Genomic DNA, 21,060 nt, shown 5'->3' on the forward strand with positions numbered 1-21,060 from the left:
ATTTCAGGGTAAAACTTGGATTTTCTATGGAATTATTTCAGGGTATAACTTGGATTTTCTATGGAATTATATCAGGGTATAACTTGGATTTTCTATGGAATTATTTCAGGGTAAAACTTGGATTTTCTATGGAATTATTTCAGGGCATAACTTGGATTTTCTATGGAATTATTTCAGGGCATAACTTGGATTTTCTACGGAATTATATCAGGGTAAAACTTGGATTTTCTATGGAATTATATCAGGGTAAAACTTGGATTTTCTATGGAATTATTTCAGGGTAAAACTTGGATTTTCTACGGAATTATTTCAGGGTATAACTTGGATTTTCTATGGAATTATTTCAGGGTATAACTTGGATTTTCTATGGAATTATATCAGGGTAAAACTTGGATTTTCTACGGAATTATTTCAGGGTATAACTTGGATTTTCTATGGAATGATTTCAGGGTAAAACTTGGATTTTCTATGGAATGATTTCAGGGTAAAACTTGGATTTTCTATGGAATTATATCAGGGTAAAACTTGGATTTTCTATGAGATTATTTCAGCGTATAACTTGGATTTTCTATGGAATTATTTCAGGGTAAAACTTGGATTTTCTATGGAATTATATCAGGGTATAACTTGGATTTTCTATGGAATTATTTCAGGGTAAAACTTGGATTTTCTATGAGATTATTTCAGGGTATAACTTGGATTTTCTATGGAATTATTTCAGGGTATAACTAGGATTTTCTATGAGATTGTTTCTGAGTGAGGCCAGGGCAGAGCTGGGGGGTTCTGGGGGTTGTTGGTGACTTTGGGCAGCCTCTGCAGCTCTGGGGACAGCCCTGGGGACACTCGGGGATGCTCCGGGGTGGGTAACCCTGGGGAATGGCTCAGCTTTCACCGACTCCCTGTTGTTTGCAGATGACAAAGAGAACACCAGGCCCGCTGCTCCCCGTGAGGAACCCCTGGTGAAGATCCTGCCCCTGCCGCAGCCGGAGGGAGTCCGGGAGGAGCCCCCCGGGGCTGGGCAGGGGCTGCAGGGCCCAGCCCGGGCAGCACAAACGGCCCCGGAGCTCAGGGTGGGCTCCCGGGGGCTCAGCAGAGCCTCCCCCGGGGCTGGGGGCACGAACCCGGCCCCGGGGGCTGCTCCCAGCCGGCTCTGCTGCTCCCCACAGAGCCCGGGGCCAGCGCAGCCCCTGCGGGAGCGGGGCCAGCTCCGGGCGGGGCCCTGCAGGGAGAGCCAGGGCAGGGACAGGGCCAGGGCCAGCCCCAGCCCCTCCAGGGCCAGCCCCGGCCCCTCCAGGGACAGCCCCGGCCCCTCCAGGGCCAGCCCCAGCCCCTCCAGGGCCAGCCCCGGCCCCTCCAGGGCCAGCCCCAGCCCCTCCAGGGCCAGCCCCGGCCCCTCCAGGGACAGGGCCAGGGCCAGCCCCTCCAGGGACAGCCCCGGCCCCTCCAGGGACAGGGACGGCCCCTCCAGGGCCAGCCCCAGCCCCTCCAGGGACAGGGCCAGCCCCAGCCCCTCCAGGGCCAGCCCCGGCCCCTCCAGGGACAGGGCCAGCCCCAGCCCCTCCAGGGCCAGCCCCAGCCCCTCCAGGGACAGCCCCAGCCCCTCCAGGGACAGGGACGGCCCCTCCAGGGACAGCCCCGGCCCCTCCAGGGACAGGGCCGGCCCCAGGCTCCCCCTCAGGGTCACCCCCAGCCCCCCGGAGCCCCCCGAGCTGGGCTCTGAGCCCCTGTTCACGCAGGACTCCGAAGGGAACAGGGTCATCAAGCACTGGTGAGAGCCCAGCCTGGCCCCGCGCTGCTCACAGAGGGGAGGGAACCCCCGGTGCAGCCCCAGCTCCTGTTTGTTCTCCGAGCTCCTCTTTGTTCTCATGGATGCTGCTTTAATCCAAATAAAAGTTGCCGTTTGTTTCTTTCTGGGTCTGGCTGTGTCCCTGGAGCTCCTTCCCAGGGCAGGGAGTGCTGAGAGCTCCATCTCCACCAAAACCCCCCCAAATCCTGGAGCAGAGCTCCCTAAAAATGGGAAATCTCACATCTTCTCTCTGCCACACAAGTCTCTTCTTCTCTGGTTTTTGAGGTGGGGATGATGATTTAATTTTTCAAGGAGGATGGAGAAAGGCCCTGGCACCTGAATATTTGTGATTCCAGCCCCACCCTGAGCCCATCAATCACCCCACAGACCATCAGTGTCTTATTAAGGCTCCATTTTATAGAAAGGAAACAAAAATGACATTTTAAATACAGCCATGGGGGCACTGCAGGGAAGGTGGAGCTGGGGAGAGCTCTGGGTGAGGGGGAGCTGCAGCCACAGCCAGGCCAAGCCCCTGCCCTGCTCTGCCAGGTCCACAAACAGACCCTGGGGAGGTGGAATGAAACACAGGCTGGGGGCACAGGGCCTTTAATTAAATTAGTGGCAGGAAATTAAGGCCATTCTGTCATGCAACTGTGGCTGATCTGTGAGGGAATGAACACCCAGGGCACAGGAAACCCCTCAGACCCGAGCCAGGGGGGTTTGGGGAAATAAAATCCCTTTTCCCACCATGATCCAACAGTCCCGGAGGGCTGGGAGCACCCAGGAGCTCATTCTCAGGATAAAAACTGGGGTTTGTCCTGCTCAAACTGGGCAGGGAACTGGTTCTGTCCTTGCAGCCCAGTGCCGAACTGGAACCTAAGGAAAAGTGCAGGAACAAAGAACAGCAGCACTCCAGGAGATCCTCACCAACACCAAACACAGCTGGGAAACAGCTCCCATCTTCTTAAAAAGGATTTTCTTAAATAGAACAACACGTGGCAAACACATCAAATCCAATTCCCGACCAGGTGTCCGTGCACAAACCATGATCAATAAAAGAGGCAGAAGGCTCAATCCTTGGGAGAAGGCAGCTACTGTGGAGGAGCTTGTGGGAGCAGAGCTGAGGGCAGCAGCATCACTTCTCCTTCAGGGCCAGGTCCTCATCCTTGAGGGCAAACTTCCTCCTGAGCACCTCTGCGATGAGCACGGCCGGGTCCTCCTGCTTCAGGGACGGGCGGCTCCTGAGGGGACAAAGCAAGCACAAAACTCACTGCAGACAGCACAAAACTCACTGCAGACAGCACAAAACTCACTGCAGACAGCACAAAACTCACTGCAGACAGCACAAAACTCACTGCAGACAGCACAAAACTCACTGCAGACAGCGCAAATTCCTCACTGACAGCTCTGCCTGGCTCCTCAGGGGACAAAACTCACTGCAGCCAGCCCAAAACTTACTGCAGTCAGCCCAAACAGGACCCAAATTCTTCACTGATAGGACCCAAACTCCTGCTCGACAGCCCTGCCTGGTTCCCAAGGGGCACAGAGCACAGAACTCACTGCAGTCAGTCCAAATTCCTCACTGGGACACAGGACAGAATTCACTGCACTCAGCCCTGACAGGACCCACATTCCTCACTGACAGCCCTGCCTGGTTCCCGAGGACACAGAACTCCCTGCATTCAGCCCTGAACAACAAAACCCAGAAACGTGTTACCAGGTTCTGCTCCAAGGAGGTATTTCCCCCATGAAAATTCTCCATTATTTCCTATCCCAGAGAGACAAAAACCCCAGGAATGAGTTACCAATGTTTCATTTCCCCAGGAATGGAGCAGCTCCAGCCCAGATCTCGCTCAGAATTAAGGAGAATTTCAGGAAGCACTCACAAGTCCTTGCTCTGCTTCATCCTATGAATGTCCTTGAGAATGCCCATCATGTCAGCGAAGCTGCTGGCCTTGGACAGGGACACCGAGTCCTCCTCGTCGGGCTCGCGGGGCTCGGGCCGGCCCTCGGGGGCGGCGCACAGCGGCGGCAGCTCCAGCTCGGCCACCGACGGCGCCTCGGGGCTCTCCAGCTCCGCCTCCTCCTCCGTGATGTCGCTGATCACGAAGGACGTGGTGGACTGGAAGGAGGGCCCGAAGCAGTGCACGGGAGAGGAGGCGTTGGAGCTGCCCGGGGATAACAGCTCCGGGGTCAGCTGGGCCGAGGCTGGGACAGAGAGCAGGAGGTGGGAGGGTGAACTCACAGCAATGCACGTGGGACGGCTTCTCACCGGCACAACAGAGTGTGAAACTAAACACAGCTCCTGAGCTGCTCCCAGAGCCAGCGCTCCACCAAGGGAAACACTCAGAATGAGCTTGAGGAACTCAGGCAACTGCTGGGAACCAGCCCTGAATGAACCTGGAGGGACCCAGGGAGATGCTGAGAATCAGCCCAGAGTGAGCCTGAGGAACCCAGGGCTCGGCCCCCAAAAGTAAATCAGATGAACCATTAAACAAAATACATGTGATACTTCCTACAAAAACCAACTGTGTGTTGTTTGTGTATTTGAGTTTTGAAGATCCGGCACCTTAATGCAGTCGTGCTTTGGGATTTATCTGGTTCATACAGATACTGACCCATGCCTGCTGGTCAGCAGCAATGGAGGAGTGAGGAAAGAAGGTAAAAGACAGGGTAAATGTTGGGAAAACAGCCCAGAGGGGGCCTGGAAGAACCTAGGGCTCAGCCCCAGCAGGAACCTGGCCCTACCTGACTGTGCAGCCACGATTTTGGCGATCTGGCTCCGCAGGTGGCTCAGCTCATCCTGCAGCTCCGTGGTCCTGCTCAGGGCTGGCAACCCAGGCTTCTTCAGGGCCAGCAGCTTCTCCTCCTGCTTCCTCAGGTTGGGCACCGAGGCGTTCCTCTGGATCACCGTGAAGGGACTCGGCTTCCACTTGTGCTTCAGAGGGCGAGTGTCACTTCTGGGGACACAAAACTGTCAGAGCTGAGGCCAAACCTGGCCAGGACAGAGCCTGGCACAGCCTGAGGGCAGCAGAGCTGGGACAAAATCCTGTCAGGAACTGGGGCCAAACCTGTCCAGGACAAAGCCTGGCCTCTCCTGAGGGCAGCAGAGCCTCTGAGGAAACAAATGAAGGCTCTGTGCACCCTCAGAGAGCATCTCTGCAGCACCAGGAACACAGGAAACTGTGGCTGCCCCTGCATCCCTGCAAGTGTCCAGGGCATTTCAGTCCTGGGAGAGCTCAACCCTTTCCTGGCCAGAAAAGCCCCTGGAGCAGCAGTTACTGTGCACAGAGCAGGACATGGCCCAGGCTCCTGGCACTTCCCACAGGAATTCCTCTCTGGGTTCTTTGTCATTTTTTCCCCCTCTCTGGGGAAGAATGTCTGTCAAGAGGCACCACATGAGACCCTGAGGGGACTGGAAGCTGTGCTCATGAGAGCAGAATGTGGCCTGAGCTCTGTGCCAGAAGAGCAGAGGAAACCAACCTGACCCTGGCATAGGTCTCCTCATCGTCAGCTGCGATCCACACGATGTCAGCCAGGGTGGGCACGGGGGGCACATCCCCCAGGTACAGATCTGACACACTGGGCAGCACCTGCAGGAGGGAGATGCTGCTGAGGGGAGGGTGTTTGTTCTCCTGGAGCTGCCCCAGGTGTGCTGCCAGAGCCCCTGTGCTGTGGGCAGCTGTGTCAGGCACACACACAGCAGCAGTTGCAGCAGTTTCCTTCATTTGCACAACTGTTTGAGGTTTGGAGCTGGGAGATCAATCCTTCCCTGGGCCAGCTGCTGCTCCTTCCTTCTGTGTGAGTGAGGCAGGAGGGGACACCTGATCCAGGCCAGGCGCTGCCAAGGCCACGTGCCACCCTCTGCCACTGCAAGTGCCACCCTCTGTCACTCCAAGGGTGACATCAGGGACTCCACAGTCCTGGAACAGCCCCAGAGGGCACCAGGCCCCTTGGAGGTCACACAGCAAAACCCTGGGGCAGCAGCTCAGGGATTCCCTCAAGCTGCCAGGGATCACTTTACAAGGACAGAATTAAAGAAAAAATAAATTACAAAACGAATTCCTAAGCTTCACTGCAGCGGTGCAGGTTTTGTGGCCGCAGCTCTGCAGATGTGTGGGGGCAGAGCAGCACTGCTGGCAGTGCCTTGTGCTGCCCCAGGTGCCCAGGCAGGGGACACTCACCTCAAAGGTGGCCCTGGGACAGGGCTTCAGGGGCAGGTTGGAGCCGATCATCCTGACCACGCTGCGAGCTGAGCCATGGGGCTTGTTCTGCCAGATGGGGATGGTCTGCAGGGACACAGCACGGTCAGCAGCGCACCCAGGCCCTCCCTGGAATTCATTCAGCTGGAAATTCTCCTCAGCTGTCAGGGGCTATCTCTGACTTGTTATCTGTTCACTTGTAACTGAGAACCTGGTGGTAACTGAGGTTATCAGCTGGTTTGAGCTCCCAGGACACTTCTGGGCTGCAGCTAAAGGGTGAAGTGCTCTGCCCATGAGAGCTCCTGTGCAGGAACACCACAAGGCCTTGCACAGGGAACAGCACGGTGCCAAAGCTCAGCCCACAGCTCGCCCAGGAATCGATTTATTGCTGGAGCTCCTCTGTGCTCTGTGCCTGAGCACTGCTCCGTGCTGACACACCTGAAACTCCTGACGAGCCCTTCAGACTGAGCCTCTGGGCTGGGGTAGGGAGGGGACAGAAATCTCTCTGCCTGGGGACAGGGAGGGGACAGATCTCTGCCTGGGGACAGATCTCTGCCATCTCTGCCTGGGGACAGGGGCGGAGGCAGTGCCCGGGTGCTGCTGCTGGAGAACGGCACCGGGGGAAGGTTCTGGGGCAGCCTCGGGGCTCGGAGGAGGTGTCGGGGCAATGCCAGGGCAGTGTCGGGGCAGTGCCCGCTGTCCCGCCCGTGTCACTCACGGCCTCCGCGTCCATGTCCGCCTGCTCAGCGCCGGCCGCTCATCGCACCCGCTCCGCCGCTCACTGCAACAACAGCGGGGGCTCAGCAGGGCCCGGCCCGGCCCCCCGGCCCCTCACGGCCCGGCCCCTCACGGCCCGTACCGGCCCCCCGGCCCCTCACGGCCCGGCCCCCGGCCCCTCACGGCCCGGCCCGGCCCCGGTACCTGCGGGCCGGCGGCGCCCGCTGCCAGCGCCCGCTCCGCCGCCATCCCCGGAACCAGAACCGGGCCCGCCCCGCGCCTTCCGGGGCCGCAGCGCCTGCGCCGGGAACGGCGGGGACAGCCCGGGGACAGCGAGGGAACACCCCGGTGTGAAGGAACGTTGGGGACACCGCGGTACATGGGGACATCCAGGGACACCCTTGGGTAAAGGGACATTGGGGACACCCAGGTGTAGAGGGGACGCCGGAAACACCCCGGTGTAAAGGGATACTCCTGTGTAAAGGCACACTGGGGACACCCAGGTGTGAAGGGGACATTGGGGACACCCCGTCTCGCCCCCGCAGCCCCGGCGCAGGAAGCAGAGCCGAGCCCAGCTGAGGAGATGATGCACGGATGGTTTTGGTTTTACCGGGGCCGCTCCGCCGCCCCTCCCGGCCGACATCGGCCCGGGCCCGCCGCGGGTTTCGGGCCGGGGCGTCACCAGGCACGGCAGGGGCGGCGGCGGAGCCCGTACAGAGAGAACGGACCGAGAACGGGGGAACACAGAGAGGGAAGGGGGAGAAAACACAGAGAGGGAACGGGGGGAACGCTTGGCACGGACAGATCGAGCTTGGCACGCACTGATGGAGCCCCGCAGCCTGGCACGGGAAAAGGGACACGGGCTGTGACCCCTCGGGATCCCCCAGGCCGCTCCGGCTCGGGGGTGGCTTTGGGGCTCCCCCTGCACTGCCCAGGCTCATCCCGAGAGTGCTCACAGGTGGCTGGGGGATCCCAAGAGAGAATAAAATAAAAATAAACTCAGTGGGATCCCAAAGGCTGAGCCCTGCAGGGATGGAAGGGCCCCAAGGGCTGCCAGAGCTCTGCAGTGCTGCCCTGAGCCCAGCCTGTCCCACCGGGGCGTGGAAAGTGCAGAGTTAATGCATAGTTACAAAGCCATCCATCCCAGGGTCATTAATTAGTCTCACTAGAGCAATTAGTGAAGTGGCACTGGTTCAGCCCAGAGCTAAGCTCAGTCTCCAGGCTCAGGTATGGACCAGGGTGGGGACAGGGGAATTGCCACCACCAGGCTCCTCCCAGGACTGAAAATTAAAAATAAAAAAAAAGGCTTTTCCCTTAATTTGATTTGGTCCAACACAATTGTGCTTCAGAGAGCAGAAAAAGCATCAGCAGCCAGGGCTGGCTGCAGGCAGCTACTGAGGATGCTTTGTCCCTCACATGTCTGTAGGAATTTGCCTTAAATCCCATTTCACTCAACCTTTCCTTCTCCAAATCACAAAATGATGCTCATTCTGATCCAGGCATTGGCACAGAGCAGGAGCAACTGCTTAGGGTGGCTTCAGATGAGGGATGATGGCTTCATGTCTGAACAATCTCTTTGGAAAAAATTCCTGAAAATACCTTTTTGTACTGCTGGCTTTTAGAGCTGCCCAGTCCCCAGCCAGGTGAGGATCCCAGGGCACTCCCAGAGGGAACTTCATGTTCACAGCCTGGGAGCTCAAAGCAGACAGGGACAGAGCAGCAGCTCCAAGGGGACACGGGGACAAGGTCCCAGAGCTGCTGGGGAGGGATGGATGGGTGGGTGGGACACTGCTCACTGCTGTGTCCTTCAGCCTGGGGTCACTGGGGAGCTCACACTGATCCTCAGCTCACCCCTCTGATGCCCACTCCTGGTGTCCCCATGCTACCCTCAGGGCACAGACCCTCCCTGAGCAAGGCCACCAGGTGCCACAGGAGCTCAGGGCTGCCACAGTCCTGTCACACACACTGTCACTGTCAGATCCAGAGCTGCCCAGGACGCCAGGCTGGCCCCAGGGGACAGGGACTGCCCAGGGCTGCTGGCTCTGTGCTGGGCACGAGTGTTTGGTCACGATGGCAGGGCTGTCCCTGCTCTCAGCAAGTCCTGCAGGCCAGCTCTGGGCCTGCAGCAGTTCCAGAGCAATGAGGGTGGGTGCACACCCAGGCAGGGGCACTGGGAGTGTGTTCAGGTATCTGCACTCCTGCAGAAATGTGCCTGCAGTGAGAGGGGCAGCTGTGGAGCTGAACTCAGCTCACACCAGGATCCAGAGCTGGGACTGCTGCAGTTCAACGTCTGCCACAGGGATCAGGAGGATTTGCTGTAACCAAAATAGATCTCTGGAGTCTTTGGCCATCTCAGGGGGGCATTCAGTGCCTGCTTTTAGGGCTGCAGGTAAGGTTTTGCTCTGTGCAGCCCTTCCTTCAGGAACTGGAGGTAAGCTGCAGTTGAAGGGTCTTCAAAATTGGTTGAGAAACTAAAGATGCTGCTTTCAACATCTTCAGGCTTCATGGAAGTAATGTCCAGGAAATAGTTGGCATTGATGTGGTGAACCTGGCAAAGAAAACAGATGAGAGGAGACTTCTAAGGGTCAGCACAATTCCCCACCCCTGCCTGGCCTGCAGCCAGCACAGAGGAGACAAGGCTCTAACAGCTCCCACAGAATATCTGATTCTTTCCAAGGGCTAATTCAGGAACCAGAATTTGGGTCTGAATTTCACAGTCAGAGAACAATGTGTGATGTTCCCCCAAGGGTGCTGACCCTTTGCTTAGGTTAAGAAGAAGAACTAAAACACATTTGTTTCAGATTTCTAGGCTCAGGGGCAGCCCCAGCTCTGGCAGACCCTGCAGAGAACAGATGCCATGGAGGAGCCCAGCCTTACCACCGTGCCGTTGGGGAGGCAGATCATCATCTCCACAGGGAAGTTGTATTTCTCCAGGTGCAGCTTGGCCAGTTTGCTGTGGAGCTCATTCTCTCTGTTGCTCTGCAGGGAGACACCAAAACCACACATTGGCACACCCCAGAAGTGGCAGAATGGCACAGGAGAGCCCACAGGAGAGAGGGAGGGAGCAGAGAGCTGCTTTGCAGTGCAATGGTAACTGGTACCACTCTCACAGGCTGCTTTCCCTTTCCCTCTCAGGCTCCCTCTCCCATTTCAGCTGCAGATTTTCTCCCCAGACAAGAAATCACCCCATCACAGGCACACCAAAGTGTGATCCCAGCCCTTCCCAGTCTCCAGCTCTGTGACTGATCCCAGCTGACAGCACAGGCTCACAAGGGGGAAAGGCTCAGCCAGGAGCCCCAGGGCTCACACAGTTATTTGGTTATTTGCTTGTCCCCTGGCCTGCAGGGCAGTCAGCTGGCTGATGGCACCAGAGGCCTTGGGCAGGGCTGTCTCACAGAGAATCATCTGTTTTAGCTTTAAACCTGGCACCAGGACAGAGCCAAGGGGTCACAGTGCCACTTCTCAGCCTGCTCCATCTGCTGTCTGCCTGGCCCCTGCAGCAGCCAAGCACAGGGAGGGCTGGGAACAGAGATCCCCCTGGCACCCCCTGGCACCCCAGCAGAGTGTGAGCCTCACCTGCAGCTCCTCCAGCTCCTTGACCAGGGACCAGCTGCTGATGAAGCTCTCGTTGAGCAGGGCGAGGATGGGCGAACTTTCCAGGACGGTTTCCCGGAGAGTTCGCCCCGAACCTGGCACGGGAAGAGGCACAGGAGGCTTTGCTGGGCTTCCTCAGGGCATTGTCACCGTGCTCCATGCCAGCTGCTGAGTGCCAGCTGGCTCTGGCTCCCCCCAGCCCTCCCCACTGCCTTTTTGCTCCATTTCTGGCAGTTTTCCGTGGCTTTTGCTCCCCATAGTTGCTGCTGGCAGAGCAGAGCCCAAGGCGGGCACAGAACAGGAGAGCCGTGGCAGCCACCCCCAGTGCCACCCGCTGCTCATGCCAAGCACAGCCCAGTGCTGAGGGCTCTTCAGGGCACACAGGACTGAAGAAACCCTTCTCCTCCTGCCCAACGTGGCACAGAAGCTCTGAGGCACTGAGGGGGAAAAGCTGCACACCAGGACAGCCCCAAGGCCAGGCCTGGCTCTGCCTCTCCTGTGCAGGTGCCAGGACAAGGCACACAGAGCAGTGCCCCTTTCCCTGCCAGCGCTGCCTCTCCTCTTCCCCAGCAGGAGAGAGGAAGGGGAGAGACCAGAGCCATGTCTCCACCTCGACAAAGGCACCTGATTCACAGCTTGTCTCAGACAGAGCTGGTGTGGCCACTGGGCAGCTGAGATCTCATCAGTAATTCCCACTCCCAGCTCCCAGCAGTGACTCCCACTCCCAGCAGTGATTCCCAGCTCCCACCAGGGACTCCCACTCCCAACTTTGTCTGTCCAGCTCCTCCAGAGCCCAAACAAGTGGCTCAAGGTTTCCTGCTGGCCCCTGACCCCCATCCCTGCAGCCAGGCTGGGAACACCCTCACCTCAGCAGGACTGGTCATCCAGGGCCCCCCAGAGCAGGATGGAGTGCACCAGCTTCTTCTCTGCTTGTGCTCTCTCAAAGGCTTCTGTGAAGGGCAGGTAGGAGACCTGGGGGCAGAGGGACAGCGTGAGGGACAGGGACAACAGCCCAGCTCCAGCAGGAGCAGCTCTGAGGGAACCGACCCAGGGGGGACAAACACAGAGCTCAGTCTGCAGCAGGACATGCAGATTTAAATCAGTGATAACTATGATAAAGTGATAACTGTGGTGGGGAGGCTGTGGTCCCCCTGTCCCTGTCCCTGCAGAGCCCTGACCTCACACACTGCAGAGAACACCTGCACCAGGGTGCCCAGGCTGTCTGCAGCCCCATCTCAGCTGCAGGGAAATCTGCCCTTGAGATATTTATTACAAAATCTCCTGAAACAGCCTGAGAGCTGGCTGAGGAGCCTGCACAGAGCTGCTGCAATCACTCCAGTGAAAGGAACTGATCTGAACATCTTGGCAGCCTGAAGGGACATTTGTAAGCTCGGGCACGAGGAGGCAGCCACCAAAACGTGTCCCTGCAGCCAAGGCAGCAGTGACAGGCAGTGGCCATCTGCTCCACAGCCTGCTGGCATGTTAAATGGTCTGGGTCACCCAGAGCTGTAAATCTGTGTCTGGCTGCAGGCTGCAGAGACACAGGCAGCTCGTGTGTTCTCTGCTGATAAGGAGAGCTTGGTCCAGAGGCACCTGGCTGCTGTGCCAGTGAAGCCAGAGCAAAAAGCATTTGTAAGCAGCACAATTACCTGCCTGCTCCACAATCACAGCACAGCCACTGATAAGAGGCAGGAAGGATGAGCCTACACCCACAGTACAATCCTGACATGGAGAATTTGCTGCTGCCTGTGCTGCTGTGTGACCCCAAACCCGCTGGGACACCCTCCCAGTGCCCTGGATGCTGCTCAGGCCGTGTTCTCTGGACCCTGCTGGCCCTCCAGGTCACTGGGTGGCTCAGTGAGGACGATCTGCCCCAAATCCACGTGCCAAGGAGAGCCCAGCCCCTTCCTCACCTTCTTAAATGGGTACATGGCCACCTCCAGCCTGTGGGCTGCCTCCTGCCAGGGGATCTGCTGCTGCCAGGTGATCTCCTCAAACACAAACTGGATGGGCTCCCCCGAGGGGTCCCTGCTGGCCAGGACCTTCCCGTCCTCATCGTGGATCACAGAGGGCACCGAGGGCCCTGTGGATTCCAGCTCCATCTGCAGGGAACAGCCTGGCTTGGACCTGCTCCCAGCCCTCTCCTGGTGCTCCAGGACAGGGCACAGATCCTCAATAACACCGTGCAGCTCCTCAGGAAGGCACAGCCTCATCTCCCACCTCCTGGAGCTGCACTTTGCCAGTGAAACACCAGGAGAGGAGCTTCATTTCCCTCAGTGTGGCTGCACTCTCTGGGCTGGAAATGCACAGAGTCCACGTTCCCACCTTCCAGTGCTGTGGGACACCAGATCCTTTCAGCCACCAGGACCTGCAGGGCTCACTGGCAGCTCTTGCTCTGTCACCAGCTCAGCCCTGGGAAGCCACGAGAGGGAGCAGCAGGAAAAGCTGCCCAGGAGCTTCCCTGTGGCTCTGCTACAGCTGGAATGATTCTGCTAAATCTGACTCCTGCCAATTAAAAATAATCACAGCTCTAGTTTAGGAGAACATGGGCCTGGTGAATTCAGACATTCAGAATTCTGCCTTATGTTTCCTGTCCCAAGAGCACAAAAAAGGGGAACAACCTCATGCACTTTCTAAATCCAGACCCACAGTTATTCATACCCTGCTCTGGGCTCAGGGCCTGGGTTCAGCTCCTCATCTTCCCTCCTGCCTGTCAGGCAATGTTTTAAAAAAGGAAAAAGTCTCCAAAAGCTTAGGATTTAATCCACACTGAGGGAAAAGGGAAAATCAGAAGAGCTGCCAACGGGGCTGCAGAGGACAGACAGAGGTAAATGGAAATTGCACTACTGTACTGAAATGATCCAGGGAAAGCTCCAAGGAACGGGGTACAGAGGTTCCAGAGGTTTGTGGCAGCACAAACCCCCGAGGAGAAACTGTCCTGGGGCACAGGACAGGGCACAGACCTGGGGCAGGTATCCAATGTCCACCTCCATGTTGCTGCTCTCGCTTGCCCCGTAGAGCCACTCCATGTCCACGTTCAGGGACCTGCAGGGGAACAGCCAGGGCCAAAGCTGGGCAAGGGAACCCCAAACTGGAACCCAGGAGTGACCCAGGGCCAAAGCTGGGCAAGGGAACCCCAAACTGGAACCCAGGAGTGACCCAGGGCCAAAGCTGGGCAAGGGAACCCCAAACTGGAACCCAGGAGTGACCCAGGGCCAAAGCTGGGCAAGGGAACCCCAAACTGGAACCCAGGAGTGACCCAGGGCCAAAGCTGGGCAAGGGAACCCCAAACTGAGGGAACATCCTCCTGCAGGGCCAGCACCAGACCCAGAGCCTCTGGAGATCTCCGTGCTCCCTGCAGCAGCCCAGGAACACCAATCCTGCTGGCCCAGGGCCCAGGCACCCACTCAGCACTCTGGAAATCGCACTCAACACCTCTGAGCTCTGTCAAGTGACAGGAAAGAGAGATGTCTTTGCTCCCTCTTCCTTCCCAGCACTTCGCTCGCACATTCTGATCCTGCTGAACTTTTAAAAGTGTTTTTCTGGAAGCAAAAGGCTGCTGGCAGAGCCCAAAGTGGCTGCTGGCTGTAAGAAATGTGCTGACAGAGCCACTGGGGTTGAGTCGCCAGGGTAACGTTGTAATAGAATTTTCACTCTTGTCATGGGCAAAGAGATTTGAAGCTCCTTCCCCCCGAAACACTTCCAGCTCCCTGCCAGAGAGCAGGAACGAGCTGCTGCACAGCTCTGCACACAAAGCCTTAACCTGTGAGACTCCAAGCAAAAAGAACGTGTTGGAGGAGGAGCAGCAGGCCGTGCTGAACTCCACTGGGACTGCCAGTCCTGCCACACCCTGCCTGTCCCTCCCATAACCAAGGGACAGTTACTGGGTGTGAATCAGGCCCTGGATGTGTCGGGGATCCCCAGTGTTGCAGAAATGCATTTAAAGCAACTGCAGAGCTCAAATCTCTCAGATTTTCCCAGAAATAAGAGGGAAACAGCCGTACCTGTTGTTGGGAACAAAGAGCCTGAAGTCCCTGACGTGGGAGGAGTCCTTGGACAGGACAATGTAACCTGTGAACTGCCCCGGGGAGAACCAGAAGGGGAAGTTTGGTGGCTCGTTCAGCTGGAATTCAGCGTGGATCCTGCAAGGAGAGAGGAGCCGTCAGGTGGGATCCTGCACGGCAGAGACAGCAGGGAAAAGCTGTCTCCAGGCACCTGAAACTATGAGCCTCAACTGGGCAGGAGAGGTGGAGCTTAAACAGCTTTTCATGTCACACAGTGAGGAGGGTGAGACTGGAACAGATGCCCTGGGTCAGGAGCACCTCCAGTATCCGTGCCTTCTGGAACTGGGCAGCCAGGAAGGATGAAGTAATTTATCATTCCTTGAAACACAGGGACAGAACAAGGCCTCTTTAGCTTGCTCAGACACGTCACAGCTGTGTGTAACACTGTAAAGTGTGTAACAGCTGTGTAAAGCGTGTAACGCCGCCAGTAAAACAATTCTGTGCACTCTCCACAATGGAAAGACACTTTGATTAACACAAATCTAACAGAATTCTTGCTAGCCAGATTCTCCCCTTTCAGCCAGGGGTGATGCCCTGCATGAGGACACGGTGACACTGGCAGCACAGGGGACCCTTGGCTTGCACCTCCCTCCCAGCCCCACCACCCAGTGTCCCTTGGGACAACGCTGCAGTGCCATGCCTGCTGTGCCCTCTGCCAGGGCACGGGCTGGGGGTGTCCCCATCCCCCGGGGGTGCCCCCAGCCCCCGGGGGTGCCCCCAGCCCCCGGGGCTCACCGGAATGCCACGCTGTAGTAGAAGCTGCTGCTGGCCTGGAGGCAGGCCACGGCTCCCTGTGGGGCGAAGCGCGTCCTGACGAACGGGCGCGGGTGGAACATGCTCAGCAGCCTGTGGATGAGCACCTGAGGGAGGGCAGGAGCAGCATGAGAACTGCTCCTCACACAGGACAGGGACTGAGGACAGCAGGGAGAACTGCTCCTCCACACAGCTCCAAAGCAGCCCCCACCCGAGCAGGAAGGTCAGAGAACGGCTGTGATTTAACAGCCAGCTCAGAGACCGACCTAATCACACAGCGAGGAGACAAAGCAAGGCACTGCTGTCACAAATAAATCCATCTTGCATGGTTCCTGTGCCATTGCCATGGGCTGCAGCCTTCCATCAGCCCAGGCACGACAGCAAACTGATGTGCAAGGCTGCCTCCAGCAATGCTTCAGCCTCGAAGGGGTGGGATGCACCCAGGGGAGGGGATGCACAGCCAGGCTTTACCTGCTGGGCACACACAGGTCCCACCTGGCACCTGAAGGCTCACTTGGACACTGTCCCATCAGGAATGACCCCTGTCCTTTCTGAATAACCCTCTCTGGGAAAAGCTATGTTCCAGTTCCCCACAATTAAAGAAACAAGATGAAGTTACTCGAGTCAGCCCCATCTGGCCGTCACACACACACAGAGCTTTGGCCTGCTCTCAGTTTAGGTGCTCCTGGCTATACACTGCAGAATTCCTGCTTCTCTAGAAAACAGGGATACACATATGAAATCTGCGTGTCATATCTCACCTCTTTGCCCTTGGGAGGCGGAGGGTAAAACCTGTTGTTGGAGAGATACCCAGTGAAGATGTTCAGCTCACTGGGAATGATCCACCAGGGCTCCCCGAGATCCAGATTGTCCTTAGGAGGGAGGAAGGCTTTGAACTGCCTGGCAAGCAGGACACTCATGGGGGCTGCTGGGGCCGTCCAGTTCCTGAGCCCAGACAGAGCCACGTGGGAAATCTGGGAACAGAAGATGCTGTCAGGGCCCACAGGAGTGTCCCAGTGTGCAGTCATGTCATGGATGCAGGGGGGGAGAAATTGCATCACATCCCAAACTCTTCTTACCCCACCAAACATTCTGTCAGCCCTCAAGAATGTGAGTAACAGAGCAGAGGGAACACGGCATGAGCAGAGGCAGCTCTGTTCCTGCTCCCAGCTCCCCAGGAAGGGAGGGTGCTCTGACTGGGGCAGGGCACAGCTGAGTGTGCTGAAAGCCTGCAACGCTGAGGGGCTCCCTGTCACAGCAAGGATCCTGTCCCCTCCCAGCCTTTTCCTGGTGCTGTTCCCAGCCCCCAGATGTGTTTATCCCGCAGTCTGGGCCCTGCAGGACACCTACTCCCAAGAAGCCATCCTTGCTCTTCGTCATCGTTTCCATGAGCAGGGGCTGGAACTTGGCCACGATGGACAGAGTCTCCCCGTCTGCATCTGGTGTCTCCTCCTCTTCAGACTCTGACACTGGAGCAACCCCTGGGCACAAGGACAGGAATTCAGGCAGCTGCTTCCCCTCCCTCCCCTTTTATGCAGTTGTGATCACACGTTTATCCTGCAAATCCAGGAGCACTGGGGGTCTCCCAGCTGATCCCACACAGCAGAACTCAGACCCAGCTCTGGCTGCATAAATGAAGGGGAAGGGGATGAACTGGATGGCTTTAAAGTGGGAGGGGGTGGGTTTAGGTTGGACACTGGGGAGGAATTGTTCCCTGTGAGGGTGCCCGGAGCAGCTGTGGCTGCCCCTGGATGCCTGGCAGTGCCCCAGGCCAGGCTGGACAGGGCTGGGAGCAGCCTGGGGCAGTGGGAGGTGTCCCTGCCATGGCAGGGGTGGCACTGGAGGGGCTTTGGGGTCCCTCCCAGCCCAAACCATTCCATGATTCCCTGTTTCCCTGGCTGCAAAGCCCAGGCACACTCACAGCCCCGTCCCAGCACGTGCTGGAGCCAGTCCAGGAGAGCACAGCAGTCCCTGTCTGTGTCCCCGTGTCCTTTGTCATGCCCACACTCTCCCTGGCTGGCACCAGCAGAGCCACTTGCTCTGTGCTGACACAGCCTGCAGAGATGATCTCCCCCAGCTGCCAGCCAGGAGAGCTGCCCCAGCTGAATGGAGCCCTCACTGGTGCCTCTGGCCTGGCCTGAGCTGCATTTGTGCCATTCACCCATCCCAAATCCCCCTTAAGCTCCACACAAAGTCACTTATGTACTTTGCTAGTCCAGCAGTGGGATCCTCCACCTTGTAAAAACTGCACTTTGTCACAGTGATGTCTGCTGCTTAAGCCTTTCCAACAACATGGAAAGCTTCACAGCCTCTCTTCGTGTAAATAAGACCCAGAAAACAATAAAGTGAATGAAATATTCAGTGAGTTCAAGCTGTGTGTTCATGATGTTTGGCTCTGTGCAGGAAGGCAGACAGGAACCCACCTGTGAGCTTCTCAGCAATGGGTTTGAACTCCTCTGGGCTCAGGTACAGGTCCTTGTTGGTGTCCAGGGAGGAGAAGAGGAACAGCCCCTCATTCCCCAAGGACTTCAGAGCCAGCTCCTGGTTTGGGAAGAAGAGGCAAGAGAGATTTCACTGGAACCTCCTGCAGGAGCCCACTGTGGCCCCTCTGGAGTTAATCCCACCCTTCCCAGCACATCCAGGGAAAGATGAACGGCCCTTGGCAGGGTTTGGTGCTATTTGCAACGTGTCCAGGAACTGCTGGCACGAGGACACTGAACCTACATCTGCCTGAGTAATTCCAGCTGAACCATTTGCTCACGTTCAGAGCCCTTTGCCAGAAAAATTCCTCACTTTTTCCAGCTAGCTCAGCCTAAACCTGCAGATCTGGGAGCACCTGGAGGCGGTGGCTGCTGGGATAAGCTGATGTGCAAATAAAGGCAGACAAATATGTGAGTACCACATTCCTAAAGCACAGAGGGAGTGAGCTGAGCCCTTGGAATTAGAAACCTCCACTTGTGGTGGGATCCACTCCAGCATCACTGCCCTGCACTGGTCAGTGCCCCTCTAAAGCTCCAGACTTGGAGATGGAATATTTTGGCTCCCTGCTCCCTCAGCCACCCGTCAGAGAGTCACAGAACCCACAGCCTTCTCCAGAAACTTCCACAGGACCCCAGCTGCTCTGTGCCTCAGTTTCTCCCTCTGACAAGCCCCCACAAGGCCCAGAAGGGCTCTGGAAGCTTCCACACATTTCCACTCCCCAGTCTGAAGGCAAAGGGACGACTTGGAGGCAGAGCAAGAGCTCCAGGTTGGTGTGAGAGGAGGGAGGGACACAGAGCAGGCAGGGCAAAGCCCTCAGTGCCAGCCAGCCCTTGGCACATGCCCCAGGATCCAGCAGCTTGCCCTGCCACCCTGGAGAAGGCTGGAGCTGGGAGCACAAACGCTCTGCATTCTGCTGCTCTCCATTGCCTGCAGCACCATCCCCAGAGCTCCCGAGCCCGTTTATTTTCCATCTGTTGCCTGCCAGCCTGAAGCAGCACTAATGCAGCCTGGAAGGCTTTGCTCCCATCAACTGCAGCTACGAAAGCACTAAAGAGCCTTCCAGGGCACTTCCAGGGCCGAGACTGAAATAAACTGAAACTCAAAATGAAGATGTGGATGAGGACATGGCCAAGGACAGGAAAAAATGAACGGAGATGTGTTTTCGTGCACAGGGACAATGCACTGTGGACTGTCCACAGTTAACCTGCTTTTATTCCCTGAATGAATGGGGATGAGCATCCTGGGCTCTGAAAACAGGGAACAGCTCTGCTGAGCACCTGGCTGCAGGTGCTGACACATCTCCCTCAACCCGCTGTCCACCTGAACCCCCAGTGACGCCTGGTGGTCACCTCAGCCTGGCCACCTCAACCTCCCCAATGCCTGGTGGTCACCTCAGCCTGGCCACCTCAACCCCCCCAAAGCCTGGTGGTCACCTCAGCCTGGCCACCTCAACCCGGTGTCCACCTTAACCCCCCCAATGCCTGGTGGTCACCTCAGCCTGGCCACGGCCACCTCAGCCCCAGCAGCCACCGATGCCTGGCAGTGCCCCAACACCAGCGACATCTTAACCCCCGTGGCCTCAGATGCCTGGTGGTCCCCTCAACCCCAGTGGCCACCCCAAGTCTGGCGGTCACTTCAGCCTGGCTATGGCCCCCTCAGCCCCCATTGATGCCTGGTGGTCATTCCAGCCTGGCTATGGCCCACTTAACCCCTCACCGATGCCTGGTGGTCACTTCAGCACAGCTACGGCCACCTCAGCTCCCACTGATTCCTGGTGGTCACTTCAGCCTGGTTATGGCCACTTCAGACCCCACCAAATGCCTGGTGGTCACTTCAGCCTGGCCACAGCCACCTCAGCCCCGGTGCCCACCGACTCCTGGCGTCTCCTCAGCCCCGCTACAGCTCCCCCAGCCCCGCTACGGCTCCTGGTGCCCCCTCAGCCCCGCTCCGGCTCCCTCAGCCCCGCTCCGGCTCCCCGAGCCCCGCTGCCTGCCCGGTGCCGCCGCCTCCCCTCACGCAGCCCGGCCGGGCCGCGCCCGCCATTCCCCTCGCTCCGCCCGGCCCGTCCCCGCCCCTGTACCCGGTACCCGGTGCCCGGTACCTGCTGCCGCGCCGCCTCCGCGTCCCGGTAGTACTTGGCGGCCAGCAGCGCGGCCAGCAGCGCCAGGGCCAGCGCCAGGCGCGGAGGGGCCGCTCCGGGCCCCGGCCCCGCCATCGCGCCGGGCCCGCGCCGCGGAGCCGCCATGGCCGCCCGGCCGGGGGAGGCGTCAGGCGGCCGAGGAGGGGCCGCGGGCCCCGCGGGAAATAAAACCCCCTTTTTGTGTTAAATCACCTCCGCTCCGTCACGGGAAGGGGCTGTGTGGTGTTAAATATCGGCACCCGGTCAGGGAAAAATGTGTTTTAGTGTTAAATGAGCGTCGATGCGTCTGGGAAAAGATCGTGTTAGTGTTAAATGACCGGCGCCCGGTCAGGGAAAAATGTGTTTTAGTGTTAAATCCCAGTTAGGGAAAAGTTCCTTTTAGTGTTAAATTAACGGCACTTGTGAAGATAAAACCACTCTAAATGGTGAATGAGCGGCACTTGTTCAGGAAAAAGCGCTTTCTAGGCTGAAATGTCTCTGCTATGAGGGCTCTGGGGGGGATGAACCCCATCCTCTGTCTCCAAGGACTTTTTCTTTATTATCCATGGGATAGATGGGTGTCTGTCCATCCTCATATTCCCATTTTGCCCTTAATTCAGCTTTTCCCGGAAAGAACAAAACCCTGGACTTGTTCTGCATTTCCCAAAGCCGTATCCTGCACTTCTACTTGGCTATAGCTGACGAAAATGGGTATTTTTTTAATAAAACAGGTATCGGTGGGTTCTTGCAGTGATTCTGCTGAGGTTTGAGCTCTATAAATGGGAATTAGGGGATGGGAACGACTTGGCAGCCCTGGGGTGATGGTGCTCAGCGTTCTGTCTCCGGTATCATCCCCACATTTTGGGTCATTTTAGCATCATTTGGGTCACATTTTGGGTCATTTCCCCCCCCAAGCTTTTCAACCTCCCATATTTTCAGTGTCCCTCCCACAGCCGTGGCATTGCTGTCACATTGTCCCTTAGCGGTGGCTGGGCCAAGACACACAGATTTATTATTTAGACACACAAATTTATTATTTTAACCCCTCCCCACGCCTCATCCTCCCGTCCTGCTCCAGTCCCCCACAGCCGGGGAAGATTTCTGCTGCAGGGCCAGCGCTGAATGTTTGATCTCTCCGAGGGAAGCAGGCAGCGTCAGCCTTTAATCCTTTGGAGCTCTGCTGTATCCTAAGCCTGCCTAATCGTTTTTGTTTTAGGTTTAAAGAACTCTGGAGATGGAGATGAGCGAGAGCATGACCAAGCCATTAAGGGAGGGAGGATGAGGATGGGACCAGCAGAGGAGCCCGGGGGGATTTTTGTGATTCATGCAGTGAAAATTCCTTCT

The 21,060-nt window shown here is 57.3% G+C and overlaps 2 protein-coding genes across 2 annotated transcripts; both read right to left on the reverse strand.

Annotated features, from left to right (window-relative positions):
- Positions 1-2,183: 2,183 nt before the first annotated feature.
- On the reverse strand, positions 2,184-6,974 carry MTFR1L (mitochondrial fission regulator 1 like). Its single transcript, XM_059488576.1, has 7 exons — positions 6,910-6,974; positions 6,707-6,769; positions 5,971-6,075; positions 5,270-5,379; positions 4,535-4,746; positions 3,673-3,994; positions 2,184-3,027 (listed from the first exon to the last, which is right to left on the reverse strand). Exons 2-7 carry the CDS (start codon positions 6,719-6,721, stop codon positions 2,922-2,924), a joined length of 870 nt encoding a protein of 289 aa, XP_059344559.1. The 5' UTR covers positions 6,722-6,769; positions 6,910-6,974; the 3' UTR covers positions 2,184-2,921.
- A 310-nt stretch (positions 6,975-7,284) lies between these two features.
- On the reverse strand, positions 7,285-19,862 carry SELENON (selenoprotein N). Its single transcript, XM_059488556.1, has 12 exons — positions 19,699-19,862; positions 17,540-17,657; positions 16,467-16,597; positions 15,878-16,090; positions 15,099-15,223; positions 14,304-14,441; positions 13,263-13,344; positions 12,213-12,401; positions 11,166-11,271; positions 10,282-10,394; positions 9,583-9,684; positions 7,285-9,253 (listed from the first exon to the last, which is right to left on the reverse strand). The coding sequence occupies exons 1-12, from the start codon at positions 19,840-19,842 to the stop codon at positions 9,083-9,085; spliced, it is 1,632 nt and encodes a 543-aa protein (XP_059344539.1). The 5' UTR covers positions 19,843-19,862; the 3' UTR covers positions 7,285-9,082.
- Positions 19,863-21,060: the final 1,198 nt, after the last annotated feature.

This window comes from Ammospiza nelsoni, chromosome 25 (assembly GCF_027579445.1).
Source record: "Ammospiza nelsoni isolate bAmmNel1 chromosome 25, bAmmNel1.pri, whole genome shotgun sequence".
In the NCBI taxonomy this organism is placed as follows: Eukaryota; Metazoa; Chordata; class Aves; order Passeriformes; family Passerellidae; genus Ammospiza; species Ammospiza nelsoni.